We start from the raw sequence: 22919 nt of genomic DNA on the forward strand, positions 1-22919 counted from the left end.
GTGTTTATTACAAAAACAAATTACATTAGCACTGTACTATACCTTCTTGTTTAAGATTAACAAAGGGGAACCTGTGTCAAAGTCTGATATTTTACGTTATATGGTTCTACCTGAAGCCATTGATTGGTATACCCTTATCCACCTGTACTCTTTCCTTTTACCTTTTTTTGCCACAAAAGTAACTGGCAAAATCATAAAGAGTTTAAAAAAAGTGCACTTTACCTCCAACAACAGCCAACAGAGAGGATCATTTATATACGTGCTTTTGTTTTACAAACTGGTCATTGACTAGATTCATGAGAGCAAGGTAACAAATCTGAACATAGCCACTCCAGACGTTATGTCTCGTTCACCCATGTGGCAGTCTTAAAAAGTGCGTTTTGAAGCTGTTTAAACTTAACATTCTACTCACAATGGGATTCTGATCACCTAGACGGCTAAAAATCAAATGGACTTTGATGCATATTTTCCCTGAGGCTGTTCACTTGTGTTCTCTTTTTCTTTCACATAGACCAACATGTTCATGAGAGAGCCCTTATTAAATTAGTGGCACTTAACCCACTGTCGTATTGTCAATTTAGAAGGAGGGCATAAGCAGGCAGCCAGCTTTTAAGTGCCTCAGTGGGTGTTTGGTTGGCTCTTGCCCAGGCAGTTTTCTTCTTCTTTGCCAAAAGCTGTCTGTATGGGTGCCTGATTACTGTACATCCTTTTTCTGAGTCTGAAAAACCTGCATGTGAAAAAAAAAAAAAAAATCTGTTTGAGGGAACTCATGCCAATTAGAGATGTGTTATGACACATGAAAAGATTATAATTATGCCTTGGCTTCCATGCAGAACTTCACTGACACATCAATGACATAGAAGGATAACCACATACCTTAACCAAGGAGGCTTTGCTCCAAGTTGCTTAAAGCTGCTTTTTGTGTTCTAGGGCAGAAATGAGCATTCCTAAACCTCCTCTACTGCATAATTATACTAAAGGGGTTGATGTATCAAGGCAAAGAGGGCGATGTATCAAAGTCACCCGGCTGGAACAAGAAACTGCACCATATTTCTGAAAGCAAAAAAGAACCTTTTTCGGTTATAAATCGGGTGCAATATTCTTGCTCCAGTTTTGTCCCTGTGAGACGTTGATAACAGCGTTCATTTCAGCTCCAGGCACCCCCTGCTTCTTGAGATACATACCCCTTTAGGTGATGCCGGAAGCAGCCCGGCTGGGCATGGCACGGGAGCAAAAAAGGAAGCCGCGACTTCATATCATCCGTCCCAGCTTCCTATTGGCCCGCATGACATGGGACCTTAAAACATGAATGCGATATTGGCATCACCTGCGGGGTTAAGTATCTCGGGAAGCAGGCGGCCCCCGGAGTTGAAATTAACACTGCTCAGCTCTGGAGACCACCGGCTTCCCACCAAGGGAATGCTCCTCTAACACCATCTCAGACCTGCCAGGTTGGATTGACACAACTTTGCTCTAATACAGGGGTGCGCAAACTTTTCTTGCTGCGCCCCCCCCTGCTCTCCTCCGTTGTTGTGCCCCCCCACCCCCCTTACCTCTTGCGGCGTCAAATAGTGCCGCAGGATCATGTGACGTCACGTCCTGAAGTCGGCTGAATCTCGGTAAATTGAGGTTGCAGAGGCCTCGTGCGGTCCTCCAGCATTAAATTTATATGCATTGGGGAAGAGCGCAGGACCTCTGCAACCGCCAGCTGCCCCCCCCCCCCCCCAAAAAAAAATCTCCCCCCCAGTTTGCGCACCCCTGCTCTAATATAGTGACACAAACTTGAATACATCTTATTCTACTATTGCTCCAAGCAACTCCTCTCAAGTGCTACTAACCCTCTCCTTAAATCCTGAACTGACACACATGAAGCAAACATGATGCAAATCCATTTACACAAGTCTTCTGACTGCAAAACGGGAGCACAACAAGTGCAAAAGAAGTGTGCTATATTGATCCAACGCCAATTGCTTTCAATGGTACAAGGGTATTCCTCGCAAAGCTACATTTGTATACAAACATGCAAATATCATTCAAGTCATATTGCTCAAATGTTCATACACTGAAAAATAAAAAAACTAGTACAATAAAAAATTGTGGGTGACGTTAATGGTAATTATGAATGTGGTTGATTTTCTTGCTGTAAAAATATGAAAAGTGTTAAAGATTTTTTTACTGTAGAAACCTGACAAATGGTAAAATATCTTAATGCTTTAATTGGTCCATGCAATCAGATGTACCTGACTAGGAGATAATGGTGAGAGAGCATTGCTGAGCCTAAAAGAGCTACTGATAAAATGTTAAATATTCAATTTCTTAGCATTTTATGGAATAATTTGTGGAACAGAGAAGGTTTCTGTGTCTGGACGAGGACGTGATTCTGTCTCGAAATTAGCTAAAAGAGAGATTCTGGATTAGGTACACAGGCTGCTAATGATATTCATGAAAAAATTGATTTTAAACCTTGTGATTTCAGGAACAATAACCTATGTTTATTATTTTATGACATATTAAAATGTTTTGAAACTTTTTTTAGACTTATTGTATTTATTACAGCAGCAATCCAAGCTCTTTTTTTTAAACCCAGGTTTGAATTCCATTTATTTGTTGTATTCCATGTTATTTGTTGTATTTAATATGAAATAATAAAATAACCATGGACAGCTAAAGTATAAACATGACAGAATGCTTAAAGCAGCAGTACTACTTTCCCCATCCTTTTTCCCTCCTGGTTCTTATTTTCCTATGTAGAGCAAGTGACAATGTATAATTCTACACTCTTACCTAAGTTGGTCTCCTGTTAAAAACCTGTCAAAATTCTGATTGTGTGCCTAACATAATGGCCACTTTTCAGTTTCAATCAATCCTTCAGTCAAATAAAAAAAGAAAACACAAGAGCGCACCAAGATAAGATAAATGAAGTGTATTACAAATAATAAAAGATAGTAACCACTTACATGAATTAAAACTTTAATAATCCCCGATCTTGATGATAACTTCTCTGGTAGGGCATCACATAGGGTATGCAGGGGCAGTGTCAATCCTCAGAAATCAGTCCCGCGCACTGGGGCTGTCTCTGTAGCGCTGTAACGCTGTCAGACCTCCACAAGTGTCAGTGTGGCTGAATGCGTAGCACGCATGCGCAGGAAATGAAGCCCCCTATAGCTGTCCTTAGGATGCCTGTCCGTTTCAGAAATCGTAGTCGTGATCGGAATAAAAACCACTTGTGTGTGTACTGGCTATGGTGTAAATGTGAGCCAGCAACACAATTCGCTATCAGTCAGTCAATCCTTCAGTCAGTGTAACTCAGCAGCTACAATGTATCCTGATATTACTAAGGTAACATTATCTATTGTTACAGATTACAGCTCGTACTGCTGGGGACATTTGCAACAAGTTATCACAAACAGGCAAGTGTTGCCAAGATCTTGCACTGCTTGGGAGGTGGGCTAAACCTGCTCTAAAAATCAAAGGATGCTTTAAACTCATTAAAATTGCATTAAGCGATGTATTTTAAATAGTGATGTACCGAGTGCCTGGAATTACCCGGTACCTGGCGTAAACCGGCACATTTTCACCTACACGGAAATTACCCGGACCCGGCAAGTGAGAAGTGGGCCCGGCGCCGGGTAATACGCGGCGCCAGATAATGTCCGGATAGCTGAAAATAATCACATCACTTACCTGTGGCAGCATCAGAAGTGTCTTCAGCCGGCGTGGGAGCTGCAGGAATCCATTACACAGCACAGCAGCAGGTAAGCAGTTCTGATGCTGCCACCGCCACAGGACCTCTGCTGCTCTTCATAGATGTTGCTGTAGTCTTCCTCCACCCTGCAGGTAAGTGCCAACCGGGTACCCGGCCGGGTAGAACTATTGATTTTGGCCAGGTACCCGTTACCCGTTTTTTTTTTTTTATATATAAAACATTACCCAGTACAACATTAATTTTAAACAAAAAAAAATCAGTCACTATTAATACTACAGAACTGATTAATTTAAAAATAAAATAAAAAAACAACATAAGATTTCACATTTTGCTGCTTTAGGCTTTCAATAACATTAGCCATTGTCTCGGCACGGCATAAACACGTTCTGTAAGCCTCTCTGGCATTGCAGGTGTTAAATCTGTGACAGCACTAATGGAAATAGCATGTTTGAGATGCATGCAGTATTTATTTGTGAAGTTATGAATGTCACATTGGTTATATATCAATATGATGACTAGCCTCTATTCCCCAGGCATTGCTATATTTGTAACACTAGTTGTGTTCTCTGTTTTCTGCATCACAGTGCATTAATCTTTCACTTTTACAGAAGACAGGACAAGTTACGACATTGGAAGGGTACAACTTGGCATGTCCAACATGATGGAGCTCTGAAGAATCTCTTTCACACATGGACTGCAGCTAATGAGTAAAACTGGTAAAGAACAAGATGACAGACTTGTGGATGTGCTGTGTACTGTATTAATCCTATATGCAAAACCTGCCACCAGCAACTGCTTCTTTAAGTCGTCTCTAACAATAGCAGTATGTATTGTACATTCTGCCTAACTTCTTGTCATGCTTTCTCAAGTTCGACATTTGGAACAACATTAGAAATGTACGGTAGTTTTAAAGACAAAATTACCGTTAAAAAAGGTAGAGGTGTTAAAAGCAGCGTTTCCTCTTGCCAGTGTAAAACATTTTTTTTTTTTTAAATGCAGCAGTTCCTTACATTTATAGCAATGCAATTATCTAAGCTGCAGATCGATCCGTTCTCCCGTAAATCGATCAGTGAAGATCCTGCTTCCCAGGGCAGACAATATGGCTGCCTATTTCAAAATAGGAAGTGATGTGGCGTCCTAAATAGTTGCTACAGCAACCCAAGGAGGCTGAATACATTGAAGCTCATTTAGAAGGGTATAAGGAGTGAAACATGTTATTTATAATCAGTAATTATCTAATATAACGCAAATTATTATTATTATTATTTTTAAAACACATATTGGATTTTGAATGAATTGTTGCTTTAAATGTCTGAGTTCTTACACTAGGGTTTTGTGACTACAAACCACATCTAATGCCATCATTTTGAAACCCAGGATTGCAGCATGGAACCGAGACCCAGTGGATGTCAGTCATTGAGCGGAGAGAGGTGCATTTGGGGTGGTGTCTACGGGTGGTGGAGTATTATGGCTACAGAGGTCAGGCCGTGTAGGGCCATTATTGAGTAACCTTGTATTAACTTGATCTCTATGAGGGTCCTTACACAGGACGAACAACATGTGAATATATTGTAGTGATTGGAAAAAAAAAAGCATTAATTGTAAAGTATAAATTAGGTATATTCTTTATCTCTGATATTGCTATTATTATCTTTGTTATTAGTCTCATTAAAATCACTAGTACTGATAACAGTCACCTTCTAACAAAACATTTGGCTACTTTGGAAGGACCGCCTGTTGTTTTTTCAATCCAGTGGAAATGTCTACTGCTTGTTTGCAGACAGTTTTATGTAAACGTCATACTGCGGTAACTACCTGCATTAACACCTCAGCTGCAAGACAAATCTGCAGCGTATGATTCTGCAATGCAATACACTTCTGGCAGTAAAGGGGTTATTATAATTTGGGGGAGGGGGGGAAGGTGGAGAGGAAATAGTTGATTAATGCACTAAAATCATTGTAATAACCAGAATCAACAATTACAGTCAGAGACACACTGAAAATGTGACCTAAACGTGTTGGAGAAAAGGTAAACCGTACAATCTGATACAAATGTTACCACCTCTTGCTGACAAAATGGCAAATAAATATTTTAATTGGCGAGTAAAGGGAGGAAGCTGGAAAATGGATTCCTCTTGATGCCAACAGCAAGAGCAGAAGAAAGGAAGCAGCCACAAAACTTTTTCTTATAGGCCCCTCCATAATTATAGAATTCAGCAACAGAGATGCAGTTGAAGAGCTTGTTTCCAAACGATCCATGTTAAAAACAGTCCCAAAGTAATTACATTCATTCTATCATGATTAACGTGCCAGGATGGGGTTGTCCAAGCTCAGTCCTTAAAGAGCTACCAACAGGCCAATATCCCAATATTTACTGTATCTAACATGTACAGTAAACTCTGGATATAACGGCATATTTCAAAATGGCCAATCACGAGTCAAAACGGCCCAGCTCTGGCGGTAAAACACGTTTTGTAGCATACAATAACTGGTGCACCCCTCAACAATGGCTGCTAAAACTGACAAGGTAATGACTGGAGAGAAACAAACTACTACACTAAGCACTGCCGATTAAATTGAAATAGAGTAAGAAATTAGAAAAAGGTGTAAGCAGGAATATTTTGATGCGAGTACAATGTTGTGAATATGTTTTATGAAGTGCAGTTGTACATTAATTATGTTTTATTTATGTTCCGTACGTAAGTTGTTCTTTATTTTTCAATATTTTGATTCAACTGGCAGCACGGACATGTCCGTTTTTTATTTATACCCCCTTATAAAATGAACTCTCTATATAACTGAATATTTAATATAATGACACCCACAATTCCCAGTTTACTGCAATTAACCAGTTACCCGGACTCTACAGATTTGTACCAGACTCATCTTTCCCTGTGCTACAGCAAAAAAATCTATTTGCTGCAGCCACGGGGGGAAGATGCAGCCACGGGGGGATGATGCAGGTCGGGGGAAGATGCAGGTCGGGGGAAGATGCAGCCACGGGGGAAGATGCAGCCGCGGGGGATGATGTAGGTCGGGGGAAGATGCAGCCACGGGGGAAGATGCAGGTCGGGGGAAGATGCAGCCACGGGGGAAGATGCAGGTCGGGGGAAGATGCAGGTCGGGGGAAGATGCAGGTCGGGGGAAGATGCAGGTCGGGGGAAGATGCAGGTCGGGGGAAGATGCAGCCGCGGGGGATGATGCAGGTCGGGGGAAGATGCAGCTGCGGGGGAAGGTGCAGCCACGGGGCTTCTTTGACTGCAATAATTGTGATAGCAGTTTGGCAGGGAAAGCAGTGGTCATGAGCAAAACAAAACAGATTGGGCTTACAGTACATCTGTACTATTTGCAGCCCTAATGCATCTTACTTTGGTATATATTGCCCTGGCCAGCTGGCCTGTTGGTAGCCTTTGAGCACTGGTCTTGAGCCATCTTGTAACAAACATTACTGGAACCCATTGCAAAGAAATGCATTGTAGACCAATTAGCACTTGGGCGGCTAACCCTGTCCCTCACTGTTATCCTGAACCCCACAAAGAAAGTTTTAAATTAAGCCATGTTGAAGGGAAGGGCAGTGTGGGTTAAAGACACAAAGGGCCATGTTTTCTAAGCAGTGCTACTTCATAAGACATTCTGGGGATTTGTGTTAATCTGACACTATTAGTACCAGTGCATTAGTACTTTTACTTTTCTGTCCATTAACTACTCCATCAAATGGAAGGAACAAGTCTGGAATTTCTAAAGCAGAAATTTTGGGACAGACCAGAAGGTTTTTATTGATGAGAAAAGTGACTGAAAGTGATATGTCAATTGTCACATCTTATTATACAGTAGTCCGGATCCACAAAGCCTGGTTAATTCAGGCCTCATAACGTAACAATACCTAAAACAAGAGCAGACGTTCTATTACCTTATTTAACATATCATCCTCAAAGCTAATAACGTGCAAAAACAACAGCATTTCTACATCTCATTAGCATAGGATTAACATCACATTATTGTAGCATAACGTGACATTATTTTCCAGTACCGTGACGTTAAATATGTCTTAGTTGTACTCCAACCTGAAATAGGTCTTTAGCGGAATTGAAGAGAAAAAGGAGAAAAGAGGGAAATAACACAGGGAACTAACATTATACGTATTGATTAAATTATGTTAAACTGTGGTGTTACACCCATCCAGACATTGTAAAAGCTCTATTTCAGTGGCTGGATGTGAGTAACACCAAGTTTAGGCATGACCTAACTAACGTAACGTTAATCCCACATTAACCTGAACAGACTTCAGTGGATATGCAATTATTATGCTAACTGTTATCACTAACGGCAGCTTTACAACTCTGCCCTATCCTCCTCTCGATCTACATGCCCTTCTTTGTCTCTGCCGTTCTCGTCCTTCTTACTTCAGACCCTGGCTAAAATGCCACCTACTTTCCTGCACTCGTTTCTCTGAACGCCTCTGGAGTAAATCTCACAATCTCACAGACTTCCTTCACTACAAATGTATTGTATCCTGTTTCAACTCTGCCCTCTCCCAGGCTAAACGAACATACTTTTCTTTACTAAGCAACACGCACAAGTCTAATCCACGCCAACTCTTCTCTGTCTTTGACTCTCTACTCAGACCACCCTCTGCTGCCTGTTCTTCTTCCTCCATCTCATCTCAGGACTGACTATTTTAAGACAAAGGTGGATTCCATATGTTAAGACATCCCCTCTGTATCCTTCTCACATTCCACACCTGTACTTAACTCTCCTTCTAAACTCTTTTTCCACTGTAATAGAGGATGTGTTGCTACTGATGCCCTCTTCTCCATCTACCACTTGCCCTCTTGACCCCTGTCCCTTCCTTCTCCTCAAACCACTTGCTCCTACTCTAATCCCTATGCTCACACATATTTTCAACTTCTCCCTCTGGCCGCACCATTCATGATAATATCTTTCTGCTCCGGAACCTGCTGCACCACGTGCAGAGAACTGGTCTGTCACTCGCCTTGCTGTCCTTAGACCAGGAGAAGGCCCTGACAGGATGGAACACTGATACTTCATACAGACCCTGATGGCATTCGGCTTTGGCCCACAATTTGTGGGCCTTCTGCAGAAGCTGTCCGCCTCTGCAGAGTGTCTGGTGAAGATTAATTGGTCCCTAACAGCACCTTTTGGTGTTTGGTCGGGAAGTACATCAAGGATGCCCCCTGTCCGGGCAACTGTACGAACTGGCCATCGAGCCCTTCCTCTCACTACTGAGGAAAAGGCTCACTGTGCTGGTGCTGCGGGAGTCCAACATGCGGGTAGTTCTGTCAGTCTATGCTGATGATGTGCTCCTCGTGGCCTAGGACCTAGTTGAACTGGAGCGGGCACAAGCATGCCAAGAGGTCTACACCTACGCCTCTTCAGCTCGGATCAACTGGTCCAAGTGCTCCAGCCTTTTGGTAGGTCCATTACAGGTAGACTCCTTGCCCCCCACATTTCATAATATCTCGTGGGGAGCAATACTCTGAAGTATCCGGCAGTCTAGCTGTCTGCTGCAAAGTACCCGGCCCCAGAAAACTTCAGTGATCTTGAAGAATGGATCATCACTCGTCTGGGGCCGTGGGCATATCTGTCAAATTCTTTCCCTCAGGGTAAGGACTCTGGTGATCAACCAGCTGTGGCACCAGCTGATAGCCATGGGTCTGCAGGTGTTGCCTCACACTGGGAGAGGACGGACAGGGAGTGGTGTGTGTCCACTCCCAGATAAACACTTTCTGCCTCCAATACCTGCAGAGATATCTATTCACAGATCTGTCTCCGTAGTGGTGCCAGCTGGTGACTAGTTTCTTTTACTGGCTGCGCAATATGGGGGATGATCGCCAATTGTTTATAATCAAGCCCAAGGGGTTATGTAAAGACCTCTTGGTGCTTTCGGCATACTACCCGGAACCTACTAAGGGCCTGGAGCCAGGCCACTGCGACCAGGAAAGAAAAGGTAATGGTATGGCTTGGTTTTGTCACCGAGCCCTTGCTGTTTAATCCGGCAGTAGGGACTCGAAAGTTGGATTCGCCTAATAACCGTCGCCAACTAAACCTGGTGTGAGTAACCAGAGTCAGCGATCTCCTGGAATACGAGTGATGGGACTGGGTAGAGGCAGAGATGCTCGCTGTATGCGTCTGCCTACTGCCCGCGTCCCTTGCTATCTGATGAAGGAGATTAAAGATGCCATTTCCCCCGTCTCACACACCTTTATCGAGGGGGTATTGCAGACCGGAGAGCCTTGCCCACCTTTCAACCCCAGCTCTCCATATATTTGCGTGGGACCAAAGCCACAGCAACCCTGTAGGCGGACGCTCACAGAGGTATGCAAAGGAGACTTGTTATGGTGAAATTAAATAAGGCTTTTATTGCGCCTGTTTCCTTAACATCAGGAAAACATCCAAACAAGGGGTAAACAAAGCTTCTATTCACTTGGGAGTATTTCTAGGGAAAACTATGCAGTCCACAACTCCCTTTAGATAAGCATGTCTTCCAGCCCCCAAACATATACTGCTGCGACACACTTTATTCGAGAAAATACCCAGTATGTACCTGGCAGATACCTGGAATGCGCCGCTCCTCACCTCTGACAAGCCCCGTTGCGTTTGCCTTCCCAGCCTGGGTTCATGCCTGGCTGATGGACGGCTGATCTGTTAAATGATAATGATTAGGATTTAATAGGCTGCAATGCTTCGCGTGTCTACCAGATGGCATAAATTCATGAATTGTAATGCAGTATATATATATATACTGTGCAGTATTGCAGCCAGCGGGAATAAAATGCTTCAATCCCTGCCTGGAAAATAACTCAATGCACTCGGGCAGAAAACAGTCACAAACCTCAATACACCCGGGTATACCCGAATTCGTGGGACTAGCCGAGCTCGAATAAAGTGTGTCGCCAGTGTATCATGAAATGAGCAGATATAAAAAGTCTTATAAAGGAAAGTCTTATCTGTTCCTTGTAGTCGGAGGGAAAGTCTTCTCTGTTCCTGGGTTGCTATCTTTTCCTCAGGTTTGTCAGCATTCAGGTTTAGAAGTTTCCCCTATGTCTTGCAAGCAGCTCTGCTACAGTATTTCTTCTGGCAGGCACAAGACACCTGTCCCCATGGTCAATCTCACAACTTGTGAGACTCAGGCACAATCTCTCTTTCTGTTTCAAGGGCAGGCTTTTCTAAGCAACCTAATCAGGCAGGTGGTGTTTGTTAATTGACTACAAGCAGTAAACCACCACACTGCTGGATTAGAGGCATATTTCCTGAACAGGGATAACTCGCCTGTTACATACCTCCCCTGTTTGTGGGAAGCACGGGCTTGCCACGGCCAAAGCCCATCCTTCCACTCTCATTCTAGATATCTCTGTGACTTGAATGAGAGTGGACTGAGGAAGAGAACCCTCAGTCCCGCTGGGATCGGAGCCCTTTCTCCAGTTTATTCGTGTCTCCTCCCGAAGGTGCTTGATATCAGCACTCCTCAGTCGCTCGAGGAGGACTTTTTCTAAGTATAGTCTTTTTGCTACGTGCGCGGTCATATTTCCCTCGCGTCGGGTGCTTCTTTTATTGCCGGTAGACTGTATGGCAGCAGTTGCAGAGCGTTTAAAAACAGCCCTTTGAGTTTTCCGCTCTTGAAGCTGTCTCTCTGCACTTTTTCCACTTAATGGAGTTGCTAGTTCAGCCTCTTTGGGATTAAGTTGTAAATCCATATCCACTTCCAGAGAATGTCCCATCTTTTCAGCTTCATCAGCTAAGGATTCTTCTGGTTTTGATTCAGCACGTGTACCTTCTTCTGTTGCATGTTGAGTGGCTGAAGGTTTTGCTAGTGCTTGTTTAGGTGGTTCAAATTTTGCAACCTTGTTTTTAAGACGAGCGGTATTCCCAACTCTCACTGCATCCTTGTCTTCATGGGATTTTGTGGCTGTGGGATACTGACGCTTAGTCAGGGTCAATACTTGTCCTTGTAGAACTGTAATCTCATCCGCGAGAGATCCCTGTTTTTTGAGTGCGTCTTGCAAGTCTCTTCTCAGGGAATTTATCTGTACACTTTGTTTTTTCTGAGCTTGCTTCCACATTTTCGCTGCATTGTGAAGCACTATGAACTTCTTTGCTTGGGCCACAGTTACTTGTTTCAGTTTCTGGACCTTCTTGTGCTCCCTTTTGTGCCGAGTCACCTGGGTTCTAAGCTTGGCCTTTAGCGATGCTTTGGTGATGCTCAGGGTAGCCTTCGGTTTCTCATGCTGCTTTGCGGGGACATACTGGGTAATCAGACGTTCATGCAGCACTTGTATTTCTTTAACAGCCTGCAGATTGTCTTCCTGCTTCCATACTTTGAGATCTGTATTGAGATTGACAATTGTTTCTTTAGAAATGTCCAGCTCCTCAGCGAGTCTCTGTAGTTCCTTTCTGGAAACTTCCAGGTCTGTGCGGCAGCTGTTGGTCTCATGATGTGAGGCATCCAGTGCTCTGTGGAGTGTCTGAACCTCTTTCTGAGATACGTCCACCTCTGCCCGGACATTGTTGACCTCCTATTGTGAGGCATTCAGCTCTACGCGAAGAGTGTGAACCTCTTGCTGAAAGACTGTCATCTGCTTTAGTGCCTCCTCATACTTACGCTTCAGCTTAGTCATCATTTTATCAGATTGGCTTTGCTTTTCATCCATGGCGGAAATAGTAGCGTTTGCAGTATCTAGCTCAGTCTTGAGATCATCCAATTCTGTTCCAGATTCAGAGTACATTGCGAGCACCGTCTTCTGTAACTCAGCATTATCTTCTCTCTCAAGTTTCAATTGTTCCCGAAGTAGATCACAGTCACACCTGGCAATTTTCAGGGCGTCTTCAGGGCTGGTCAAGGGATCGTCACTCACTGGTTCTGGCTACGCTTCCCTGGGATGATTGGTTGAGGGTTCCTCACTGTTGGCACCGGACAGACACTTCTTTGGGGTACACGACTTCTGCCTTGGGCTCTCTGGATTTTCGGTTATCCGCGGGACGAATTCTCCATTTTCTCTAGGCTGCAGGGCATCTCGATGCCCCTTTTTCTCTACAAAATCTGCGGACGTGTCTGTTTCTTCCACGGTAAGTGAAGAACCGCTTTTCTTTTTTTGCCTTTTTGTTTTGGATTACACCATCCCCTCAGGGATACTGGGGTCTCCATCTTCATTTGAAATTTTAGCAGCGTCACTGGATCCACCTGGCTTTTCTTGCAACTGTAATTGCTGACGGAAATATTCGGTGATCCACTGCTCCCGCTCTTTCTCCTGCCGAACATATTGTCATCATAGGGAGCGGTCTTTTCAGTTCGTGCCGAGTTTAGGCACCCCCACCATTCTTGGGGTGTTTTGTGGGTGTGACTCGGTTTGGGTTCCCCGTAAGAGATGTCTTCCTCTTTATTGGACTGGAAGGGCCACTCTTCCATGGGGTAGGCAGGAACGCTGCATCTTGTCCTCCATTTTGGGGCTATCAGGTGTAATTTTCTTCCTGACCTCAGGAGTCGCTATTGCAGCTGTTGCCACTGTATTTGCTAGAACCCCCAATTGTGGTAGTTCTACAGGTGGGCATATTTTGCTTGTAGAGGTCGTAGCTCTCACAGGCATCTCTGTAGACTTTTTCTTTCTTGGGTAAGTTTTACAATATCAGCAGTACTTTGCACGCATTTTTTCTCATCAGGTATACAGGATGTGCAGTTGCTAGGTAAAAACATCTATTTGCTTTACACCATTTACTTGCTAGGTATAATCTCTCATTAGGTATGCTGGATGTGCAGTTGCTAGGTAAAAACTTCTGTTTGCTTTACACCATTTACTTGCTAGGTGCAATCTCACTGCTTCAGCCAAATAATGTGGTTTTCTGCTTGAGTTCAGTCTCAACTTTGGGTATTATGACATTCACTCTTCACACTTTGGGATACCTTTTACACAGCTCAGCAATTCCTTTTCCCCGGTAGGGCAATTTTACCCTCAGCACTTGTTTAATGAAAATTCCCCTGCTTCAGCACAGTCTTGCATCAATTTTCACACTTTTCTGCATATACTCCATTCACAACTGGTAGTCCTATGCAGTGTGGCAGCCTGTACTTGCAGAATCAGTACCGCTCGTGTGTCACCCTCTGTATTCACTGCTTCAGCGAAACATTTGAAAATAACAATCGCCAATCCCTTTTAAGGGCTAACTTACTTCTTGAACCCTGACTACAGCTGGAAGGAAAAAACCCTATTTCAATGACCATATTACACTTTATTTGTGATAGGCAAATAAGGTTTACCTGCTTCAGCACGGTCTCTCTCTCTCTCCTCTTGGAATCGGGGAAAAGAGTCCATCTGTGGTTTTGTAAGTTTCAGTGCAGTGTAGATTTCCTGCCTGGGCGTGTATCACTTTAATTCTGGTCTCTGCTGCATGAGATCCTTTAATTATGTTGCTCAGGCTGTTTGTAGGCAAAAAGTACAAAAAAAAATTCACAGGCAAACTCGGGGCCCCTTTTAACTTCAAGGACCACCTCTCGTCCCACTTCTGATGACCATATGTAGGCGGACGCTCATAGAGGTATGCAAGGGAAACTTGTTATGGTGAAATTAAATAAGGCTTTTATTGCGCCTGTTTCCTTGACATCAGGAAACCATCCAAACAAGGGGTAAACAAAGCTTCTATTCACTTGGGAGTATTTCTAGGGAAAACAATGCAGTCCACAACTCCCTTTAGATAAGCATGTCTCCCAGCCCCCAAACATATATCATGAAATGAGCAGATATAAAAAGTCTTATAAAGGAAAGTCTTATCTGTTCCTTGTAGTCGGAGGGAACGTCTTCTCTGTTCCTGGGTTGCTACCTTTTCCTCAGGTTTGTCAGCATTCAGGTTTAGAAGTTTCCCCTGTGTCTTGCAATCAGCAAGCGGCTGATCTGTTAAATGATAATGATTAGGATTTAATAGGCTGCAATGCTTCGCGTGTCTACCAGATGGCATAAATTCATGAATTGTAATGCAGTATATATATATATATATATATACTGTGCAGTATTGCAGCCAGCGGGAATAAAATGCTTCAATCCCTGCCTGGAAAATAACTCAATGCACTCGGGCAGAAAACAGTCACAAACCTCAATACACCCGGGTATACCCGAATTCGTGGGACTAGCCGAGCTCGAATAAAGTGTGTTGCCAGTGTATCATGAAATGAGCAGATATAAAAAGTCTTATAAAGGAAAGTCTTATCTGTTCCTTGTAGTCGGAGGGAAAGTCTTCTCTGTTCCTGGGTTGCTATCTTTTCCTCAGGTTTGTCAGCATTCAGGTTTAGAAGTTTCCCCTGTGTCTTGCAAGCAGCTCTGCTACAGTATTTCTTCTGGCAGGCACAAGACACCTGTCCCCATGGTCAATCTCACAACTTGTGAGACTCAGGCACAATCTCTCTTTCTGTTTCAAGGGCAGGCTTTTCTAAGCAACCTAATCAGGCAGGTGGTGTTTGTTAATTGACTACCAGCAGTTAACCACCACACTGCTGGATTATAGGCATATTTCCTGAACAGGGATAACTCCCCTGTTACAAACCCCCTCAGGCTCCTCTCGTCCCCAACCTCAGCAGGTTGGGGGACATGTCCATGGCATATTTCTGCGGCATGCCAAGGAAAGGGCTGTAGTCTCTCTTTTCCATACATTGCACTACCTCGCACTTGTCGCCTGCCCTGATACCATCTGGAGGCAGGTACTACCTGCAAACGATTGCGAGAGGCCACGGCAGAGGGAACTCTATTCAGAATTGGTTCCCTGCACCACCGGGGATCTGAGTTGGAGAGTCATTCATGGTGCACTGAGCACAGGAGAGTACTTGGCCCACTTCACTGACTTACCTATCTGCCCCTTCTGTGGCGAAAAGAAGTCTGTGTACCATATTTATTTTAGCTGCGCCAGACTGCAGCCCCTCTAATCCACCTTAAGGGGCTTTCTCCTGCAGTTCTGGCTGCACATTCCCATCTTTTTATTATGAGGTACCCAGTGTCCCCGAACAATAAGCCTGGGGATCTCCTCGTCAACCTGCTACTGGCATTGGCTAAGCTAGCCATTTATACTGTAAGACCAGGAAGCAGCGTTTGGAGGGGGAGGTCCCAACAACATCGTGTCCAAGTTACTGGCGCTGGTGCGCTTCCGTATTCAGGCAGAGTACACATACGCCGAGTCCGCTGGGATGGTCACAGAGTTTGCCTCCAAGTGGGCATCAGGCGGGGTGCTCTGCTCGGTATCCCCCAATTTAGATTATTTTATACTCAACATCCTAATTTCGTGCACTTTTATTACCGGTTACTGATTACCTGTTTTTGTTTATATTTGTTGTTCCTGCTTCTTTTTCAAATCTTTTTGAGATTGTCATTTATCAAAGTCAGACAATCAGTGCACAGGCGGTCAAAATAATCCTCCTCCTTCAAACATGCAACAGTTATACCAATACTCACAAACAGCAAGCTTGACCCTACCTGTCTAACTGTTGTCCTGTCTCCCTTCTGCCTTTTGCCTCCAAACTCCTTGAATACCTTGTATTCTCTTGCTTACTCCATCTTCTCACCTCCTATTCTCTCGTAGTCTCTCTATAATCTGGCTTCCGCAACTGCTCAATCCACTGAAACAGCCCACACTAAAATAGATAATTACCTCCATGCTGACAAAGCCAAAGGTTACTTATTACATACTGCTTATATTACTCGACTTCTTTGCAGCCTTTGATACTGGGGACCACCCTTTTCTCCTTCACGTTTGTCATACTCTTGGTATCCGTAACAAAGCTCTATCCTGGATTTCTTCTCACCTCTTCCATCGTACTTTCAGTACCTCATTTGTTTTAATAGCTCCACCTCCTTTGTTTATCTCTCTTTGGGCGTACCCCAGGGCTCTGTCCTGGGACCTCTTCTCTTTTCTCTCTACACAATCTCACTAGGTGAGCTTATCACATCTCTTGGATTCAAATATCACCTCTATGCTGATGACACACAAATTTACTTTTCAATCCGACCTTACACCTGCTGTACAGACCAAAGTCTCTGAATGTCTCTCCGCTATATCATCCTGGATGGCCCTCTGTCGACTCAAACTTAACATGTCAAAAAGAGAGCTCCTCATACTTCCTCTCAAGCCTGGCCATATTACCTCCTTCTACATTATTGTTGGTAGCACTATCATACACCCAGTATGGCAAGCAAACTGCCTAGGGGTCATATTTGACTTGTCCCTCACAGTCAAAATGTAGCTAAAACCTAGCATTGCAAAGATACACCCTTTACTCTTTTGCTAAATAACACATGCCATCATTCTCTCCCGTCTCGACTATTGTAACCATCATATTGAAATCCCTCTCCTGGCTTCCTATCAAATCCCATATCACACACTAAATTCTCCTCCTCACTTTTAAGACTATACACTCTTCTGCCCCTCCTTACATCTCAGCCCTAATTTCTCTCTACACACTATCCCGACTCTTGCGTTCTGCTCAAGGATGTCGTCTCTCTACCCCTTTGGTATCCAAAGCCTTCTCCTGTCTTAAACCTTCCTCACTGACTGCCCCGAACCTCTGAAATGCCCTACCCCTACTGTCTCTGTACATTCTTCCTAATTACTACTTACATTGTAAGTTCTTCGGGGCAGGGACTCCTTTTCCTAATATTACTTTTATGTCTGAAGCACTTATTCCCATTGTGTTATACTATGTCATGTGTATTACTGCTGTAATCTCTGTGTTCATAGATGGCGTTATATAAATAAAGATATACATACATAATTACCACAATGCTCCTTACATGAGAAAACATGATTTAATGTCCTTCATAGATACACAGAATCTTAATGTGACATTAAGCTAGGTCTATACAAAAAGGAGGCGAGAAGGGGCGGTTCTCCGTAACTTCGAATAAAGGTATCCCATATGGTTGGATAAAAAAATGAGTAGGTGGATGCTGCACTCCCCAACAAAGAAAATAATAATAAATACCGGTGCACCTGGTTTAGGAATCTCTGGGTGGTACTCCAATATTAGATAGGAAGGAAGACCCTGGGCACTACGGATTTCTGCTAAGAAATTTTTTATTTGTGAGCCAGTGTGATGACGTTTCGGCCCCAAGGGCCTTTCTCATGCCATTTGCATTTGAGAAAAGCCCTTGGGGCCGAAACGTCATCACACTGTCTCACAAATAAAAAATTTCTTAGCAGAAATCCGTAGTGCCCAGGCTCCTTCTTCCTACCTGGATAAAAAAAATGAAACAGATCAAACAATAAGGTGGAACCCGTTTTTATTTTTTATCTGCTGTGAAAAATACAAGCTGTACACAAAAACGCACACCAAAATTAAAAATACATCATTGGTACTACGTAAATGCGTCAACGCTACAACTCCACACAAGACTTTGAGAAAAGAACCACAATTTGGGACTTAAGGACAGGCATAGTAAGAATGTTCTCTGCATGGCTTGATAAAGGGCTGTGATCATCTCGAAACATTGCCATTTTTCCTACAGTACCTACATGGGACTTGTGGTTATGGTCATGAGATACTTTCCCTATGCATGTGTAGTGTTCTGTTGGGAGTTGGTACGAGACTTGTTTACATAGTGCTGATGGTGTATTTTTGCTTGATTCTGGAGTGCATTGCAGATAAGAAATGCTCTACCTTTTTGTTTGATTTTTAAAAAAATAAAAATTCTATTTAAAAATATGGAATACCATTCTTTGAAGTGCTGGAGAACATTCCAACCTCCTTTAGTACATAGTTTTGTATGTACTATGATTTTGTGAGTATTGAGGGAATTTCATGAGTGTTCCATTTCTTAGTTAAGTTAGGTCAATGTCACATGAAGTGACTTCACAGAGTTTTGTGGGTCTGGGCTTATACAGCTGGACCCTGTTATAACGTGGTGCTCGGGGGCCACAGAATGAAACCGCGTTATAACCGGGATCGCAAGTTTTTTTTTAAAAACAAAACGGTTGCCGCAAGCAGGGGTTTCGTGAGGACTTACCTGGCATCTGCAGCTCTCTCCTTCTCCTCTCCCTGCTTAATCAGCTGCCAGAGAGCGAGAGTAGGGAGCTGGGAGATATGTGGAGAATATTTATTAGACGGCAGGGGCTGTAAATGTTTGTGTGTAAATCTGTGCAAAAAGGCAGCAGGACTACAACTCCCAGCATACCCTTCTCAGCCTATCAGAGTGCAGACTGAGAGAGAGGCTTGGAGCAAACCCGACCTCCATGCACACAATGAACAGGTAGGGAAAGTGTGTGTTTTAAAGAGCCTTTTTTTTAATTTCCTCACTAGTAAATAAGCCTGTAATGTATGCATTAAAAGGTAAAGTACCTAAATCAAGTTTCTATAACAATGTACATTTGTATACAGTAGCTTTTGTTGTGCACATAGTTTACTCATTGTGAGGCAGTGCATTATATTTTTTATAAAAATAGTTTTAAGATATTGAGCAATTTTATACAGTATCTATGCAGCCACCTCTATGGTGGGATCTTAAAGGCACATATAGTATCTGGTGCTCTGATCTTCATGGAAACCTTCAAAAGAAGGAATAAGGAAAGGAATAATTAAACTGCAATTGAAGCGATTTACGATGAAAATCACACAGAGATAGTCTAGTGTGAGCAGAAGGCAATATTGATTTTTTTGTAGATAAAAATGGCAATGCATGCATACTCCCTCCCCACTGAATTGGAGCACACTGAACTAAAAAAACTAAACTGAGTATAACCTAGATATTGTACTTCCAAGAGACTAAACTTAGTTTGCTTTGGAGTAAAGAGACTTCTGTACCCAACAATTACAGCTATTGACTGTACAATGTAAGCCCCTAATGCTCACACTCTCAATAAAGAAAAAACACTTATGTGGAGAAGGAATCTCCTGATTGTTAAGGGGGTGAATCCCTTCCATACCCTGGCACACACACAGACAACCCATGCATACACAGTACACACAGAACAGACACATTCACAAAGGTGCATTGAAAATAGACAGTGATATAACTAAATGATATACACGGATATGCACATGTATACATGCATGTACAAAGATGCACACAGACCCATACATACAGTATATACTGCAGTTGGCGTCCCTAGGACAGCTTGTGAGTATCCTGACTATTATAACACTGCTGCTCTGCATCTCTGGGGTTTTTCCCTTCACTGTCTGGAAGAGACGTGTGTGTGTGTTTAAAGTTTGCCAAAAAAAAAAGGTTTTAAACTCAGACCGCGTTATAAGCGGATCGCGCTATAACGGTGTTGAGCTGTATTATGCATATTGTACTGTAACGCGCCCCTAACTACTCATGTTTCCAGACCTTTCAACATTTGGCACATAAAAATAGGTTCACTTTATTTACTACTATTTAGTTTCAATTTGGGATAGAGGAGCTTCCAGTCTCTGAAGTCAGGACAATAACACTTACAAAATGCAAAGATCAGATTACCAATAAAATGTGTATGATGGATATATTTCTATATACTTATAAAAACACACACAATACTGTACAAGTGTTAAATAAATACCCTTACCCAGATGATGATTAGCAGATAAGTTATCAATATCCCCACTGCTTTAATTAGCTGAAGATTCAGACACGGACAGGAATAGGTGCAGCTGAATTTAACAGGCTTAGGACATAAAACACGGGAATAGTACTTGCTAAATAGGTACAACTGGAGGATATGAGTTTCTTCTTCTAACCACTTCCAATGCCACAATTCTGATAATGAAAGGAAAACTGAAGCTATATAGACTGATGCAAAAGAGACCAAACATAAAATTACCAAAAGGAGCCGTTCCCTCTCTGGCCCCCATTTTTTATTTTCACATGGATGGGAAGCAGTGGGTCCCTGGAGTTGAACCACATTTATTTCAGCTCCGAGGGACCCTCTAGTTCTTGAGATACTAACCGAGAAAAGTCGTTTTTTGTACTGCCTTGTATTTAAATTGCTGGCATGATGCAGGCCAATAGGAAGCAGCAATGGATGACGTTGACGCTTCCTATTGGTCACCGTGATGGGGGATATCGCCCGGTACCAGTGCTATCTTCTGTTGAATCTAAGGAACTTGAGCTGTCCCTGGGGCTCAGCTCTAGAGACCTTCTGCTTCCCATCCATGTAAAAAAAAAAAATGGGGTGTGAGGGGGAAGAGGAGAAATAAAGGAGTTAGGGAGAACAGCACCTTTAAATATAAGAACAAAAAATGAATTGCACATATTTCTTTTACTATCCTTCCCCCAACCTTTCACATTATACATCGATTCATTATCTGTTTAAGTCAATTATAGATGTGAACACATTTTTTGCTGGGACTCGTATAACAAATTGATATTAGTTAAAATAATGTGGGTTTTTTTGGTAACTCGGCTGTGATTATCAGGACTTTGAAATTAATGTGGCTTTCTCTCTGGAGACCTTAATTCAGGGGTGGGCAACTTCAGTTCTCAAGGGCCACAAACAGGTCAGGTTTTAACGATATCTCCTGCTTCAGCACAGGTAGCTCAATCAGTGGCTTAGTCTTTGACCTGTTGGTGGCCCTTGAGAACTGGAGTTGCCCACCCCTACCTTAACACAAGAAAAAGTGTACTTACGGCATGATGGTGAGCGACTGTGTTCTCTAAAACACTCTACATGAAGAGAGAGGTTATGGATGTGATATTCCACTGCCAGTTGTTCTGTTCTTAACCATTTCAGTTCTGAAGGGGCCTGAAGCCCATTGCTTTGCAGGTAAGGAATTAAAGAAACAATGACCACTCTCAGTTACAAAGTCGCAATACATCTGCGTTTTCCCAGTTGTATATGTGTGTTTTAGCATACATTTAGAGACTACATTTGGGATGCTATTAAACATATCTTTCATTATGTAACACATTTTTTTTTAAATAGGCGAATATGATATATAGGCGGGGAGTTTCACTCTCTCTCATGTTTAACATACTACAGTACTGTATTTAAGTGCTATTAAGTCCATTCATGAGCAAGATCCAGGGTACGGTATTTATTGCATTACATGGCTTAAAGCTGCAGTTCAGTCAATATCCTGCATGTGTGTTTTTTTTTAATAAATCAGTTCTGTAGTAAGAAAAAATACTTTTAGCATTTTCTGTTTTTAAAAAAACAACTTTGAAAGACCAATTTTCTTGTATTCTATTTTAACAGCCATTTGCTAAGGCGCTGCCCCTTCATGTCCTGTCACAAGCCCTGGCACACCTCTTTGTCAGCCCCGCCCTCCCTCTTGCACATCTCAGTGCAGGAGTGCTCATGAATATTCATGAGCTTCCACTGAGAGACAGAAGAAGAAAAACAGATCCCTTCACTAATTATGTCACCAAATTTCGCCTATCAATACATGGAGAACGAATTGATCTGCAGCTATACAGTTCTTTAGGTAATTAGAGATTGCACATATGAAACTATTGAAGTAAAAAAATAAATAAAAAAAAAAAAAAAGACTGAACTACAGCTGTAAAATAACAAATCAAATAAATATGTATATATATGTGTGTGATATATATATATATATATATATATATATATATATATATATATATATATATATATATATATATATATATAGTGTTCGACAATTCATTATAACTACTCGCCCGCGGCGGGTGGATTTAGGCCGCTGGCGAGCCGTTGCTGCGGCTCTATTAATTCCCCTGCTCGCGCCAAAATGTTCAATTTTTTTTTCTGATGGGGGAAGAGGGCCGGCTGGCAGCTCTGGGTCAGCCTCTCTCTCCCCCCTCCCTCTGCCAGCTCTGGGTCAGCCTCTCTCTCCCCCTCAGCCTCTGCCCTCTGCCAGGGGCGGGAGGAGCAAGGGAAGCGCTTCCCCTCCGTCCCACGCTCCTTTGGATCCCGCGCGGGCAGGTTAATGCTGCAGGCTGACAGCTCTGTATGCACACGGGTAGTGCGCGTGCGCATGCGCAAGCAAAGTTCGCTGCTGGATCCAGCGCGTCACCGTCCGGCCACGTTTCCCATCGTGGAGTTGGTGTGGCCGTGCGGATGTCAATTTCCCCCACATGCCCCCCTCAGGCCCCCACGTGCACTCCATTTCCCCCGCAGGCCCCCCGATGTCCCCCGCAGGCCCCCCAATGTCACCCGATGTTCCCCGCAGGCCCCCACATACCCCCGATTTCCCCCGCAAGCCCCCCAATGTCGCCCGATGTTCCCCGCAGGCCCCCAAATGTCTCCCGATGTCCCCCGCAGGCCC

At 43.2% G+C, this 22919-nt stretch overlaps 1 protein-coding gene across 1 annotated transcript in view; it reads right to left on the reverse strand.

The window, feature by feature from the left end:
- Positions 1 to 54: 54 nt before the first annotated feature.
- BNC2 (basonuclin zinc finger protein 2) overlaps positions 55 to 22919 on the reverse strand; it is a 556774-nt gene continuing 533909 nt past the window's right edge. Inside the window, exon 6 of the mRNA XM_075594835.1 lies at positions 55 to 727. Coding sequence (XP_075450950.1) covers positions 619 to 727 — 109 coding nt within the window. The 3' untranslated portion in view covers positions 55 to 618. The remainder of the gene's footprint in view (positions 728 to 22919) is intronic.

The sequence above is a fragment of the Ascaphus truei genome, chromosome 1 (assembly GCF_040206685.1).
Source record: "Ascaphus truei isolate aAscTru1 chromosome 1, aAscTru1.hap1, whole genome shotgun sequence".
NCBI lineage: Eukaryota > Metazoa > Chordata > Amphibia > Anura > Ascaphidae > Ascaphus > Ascaphus truei.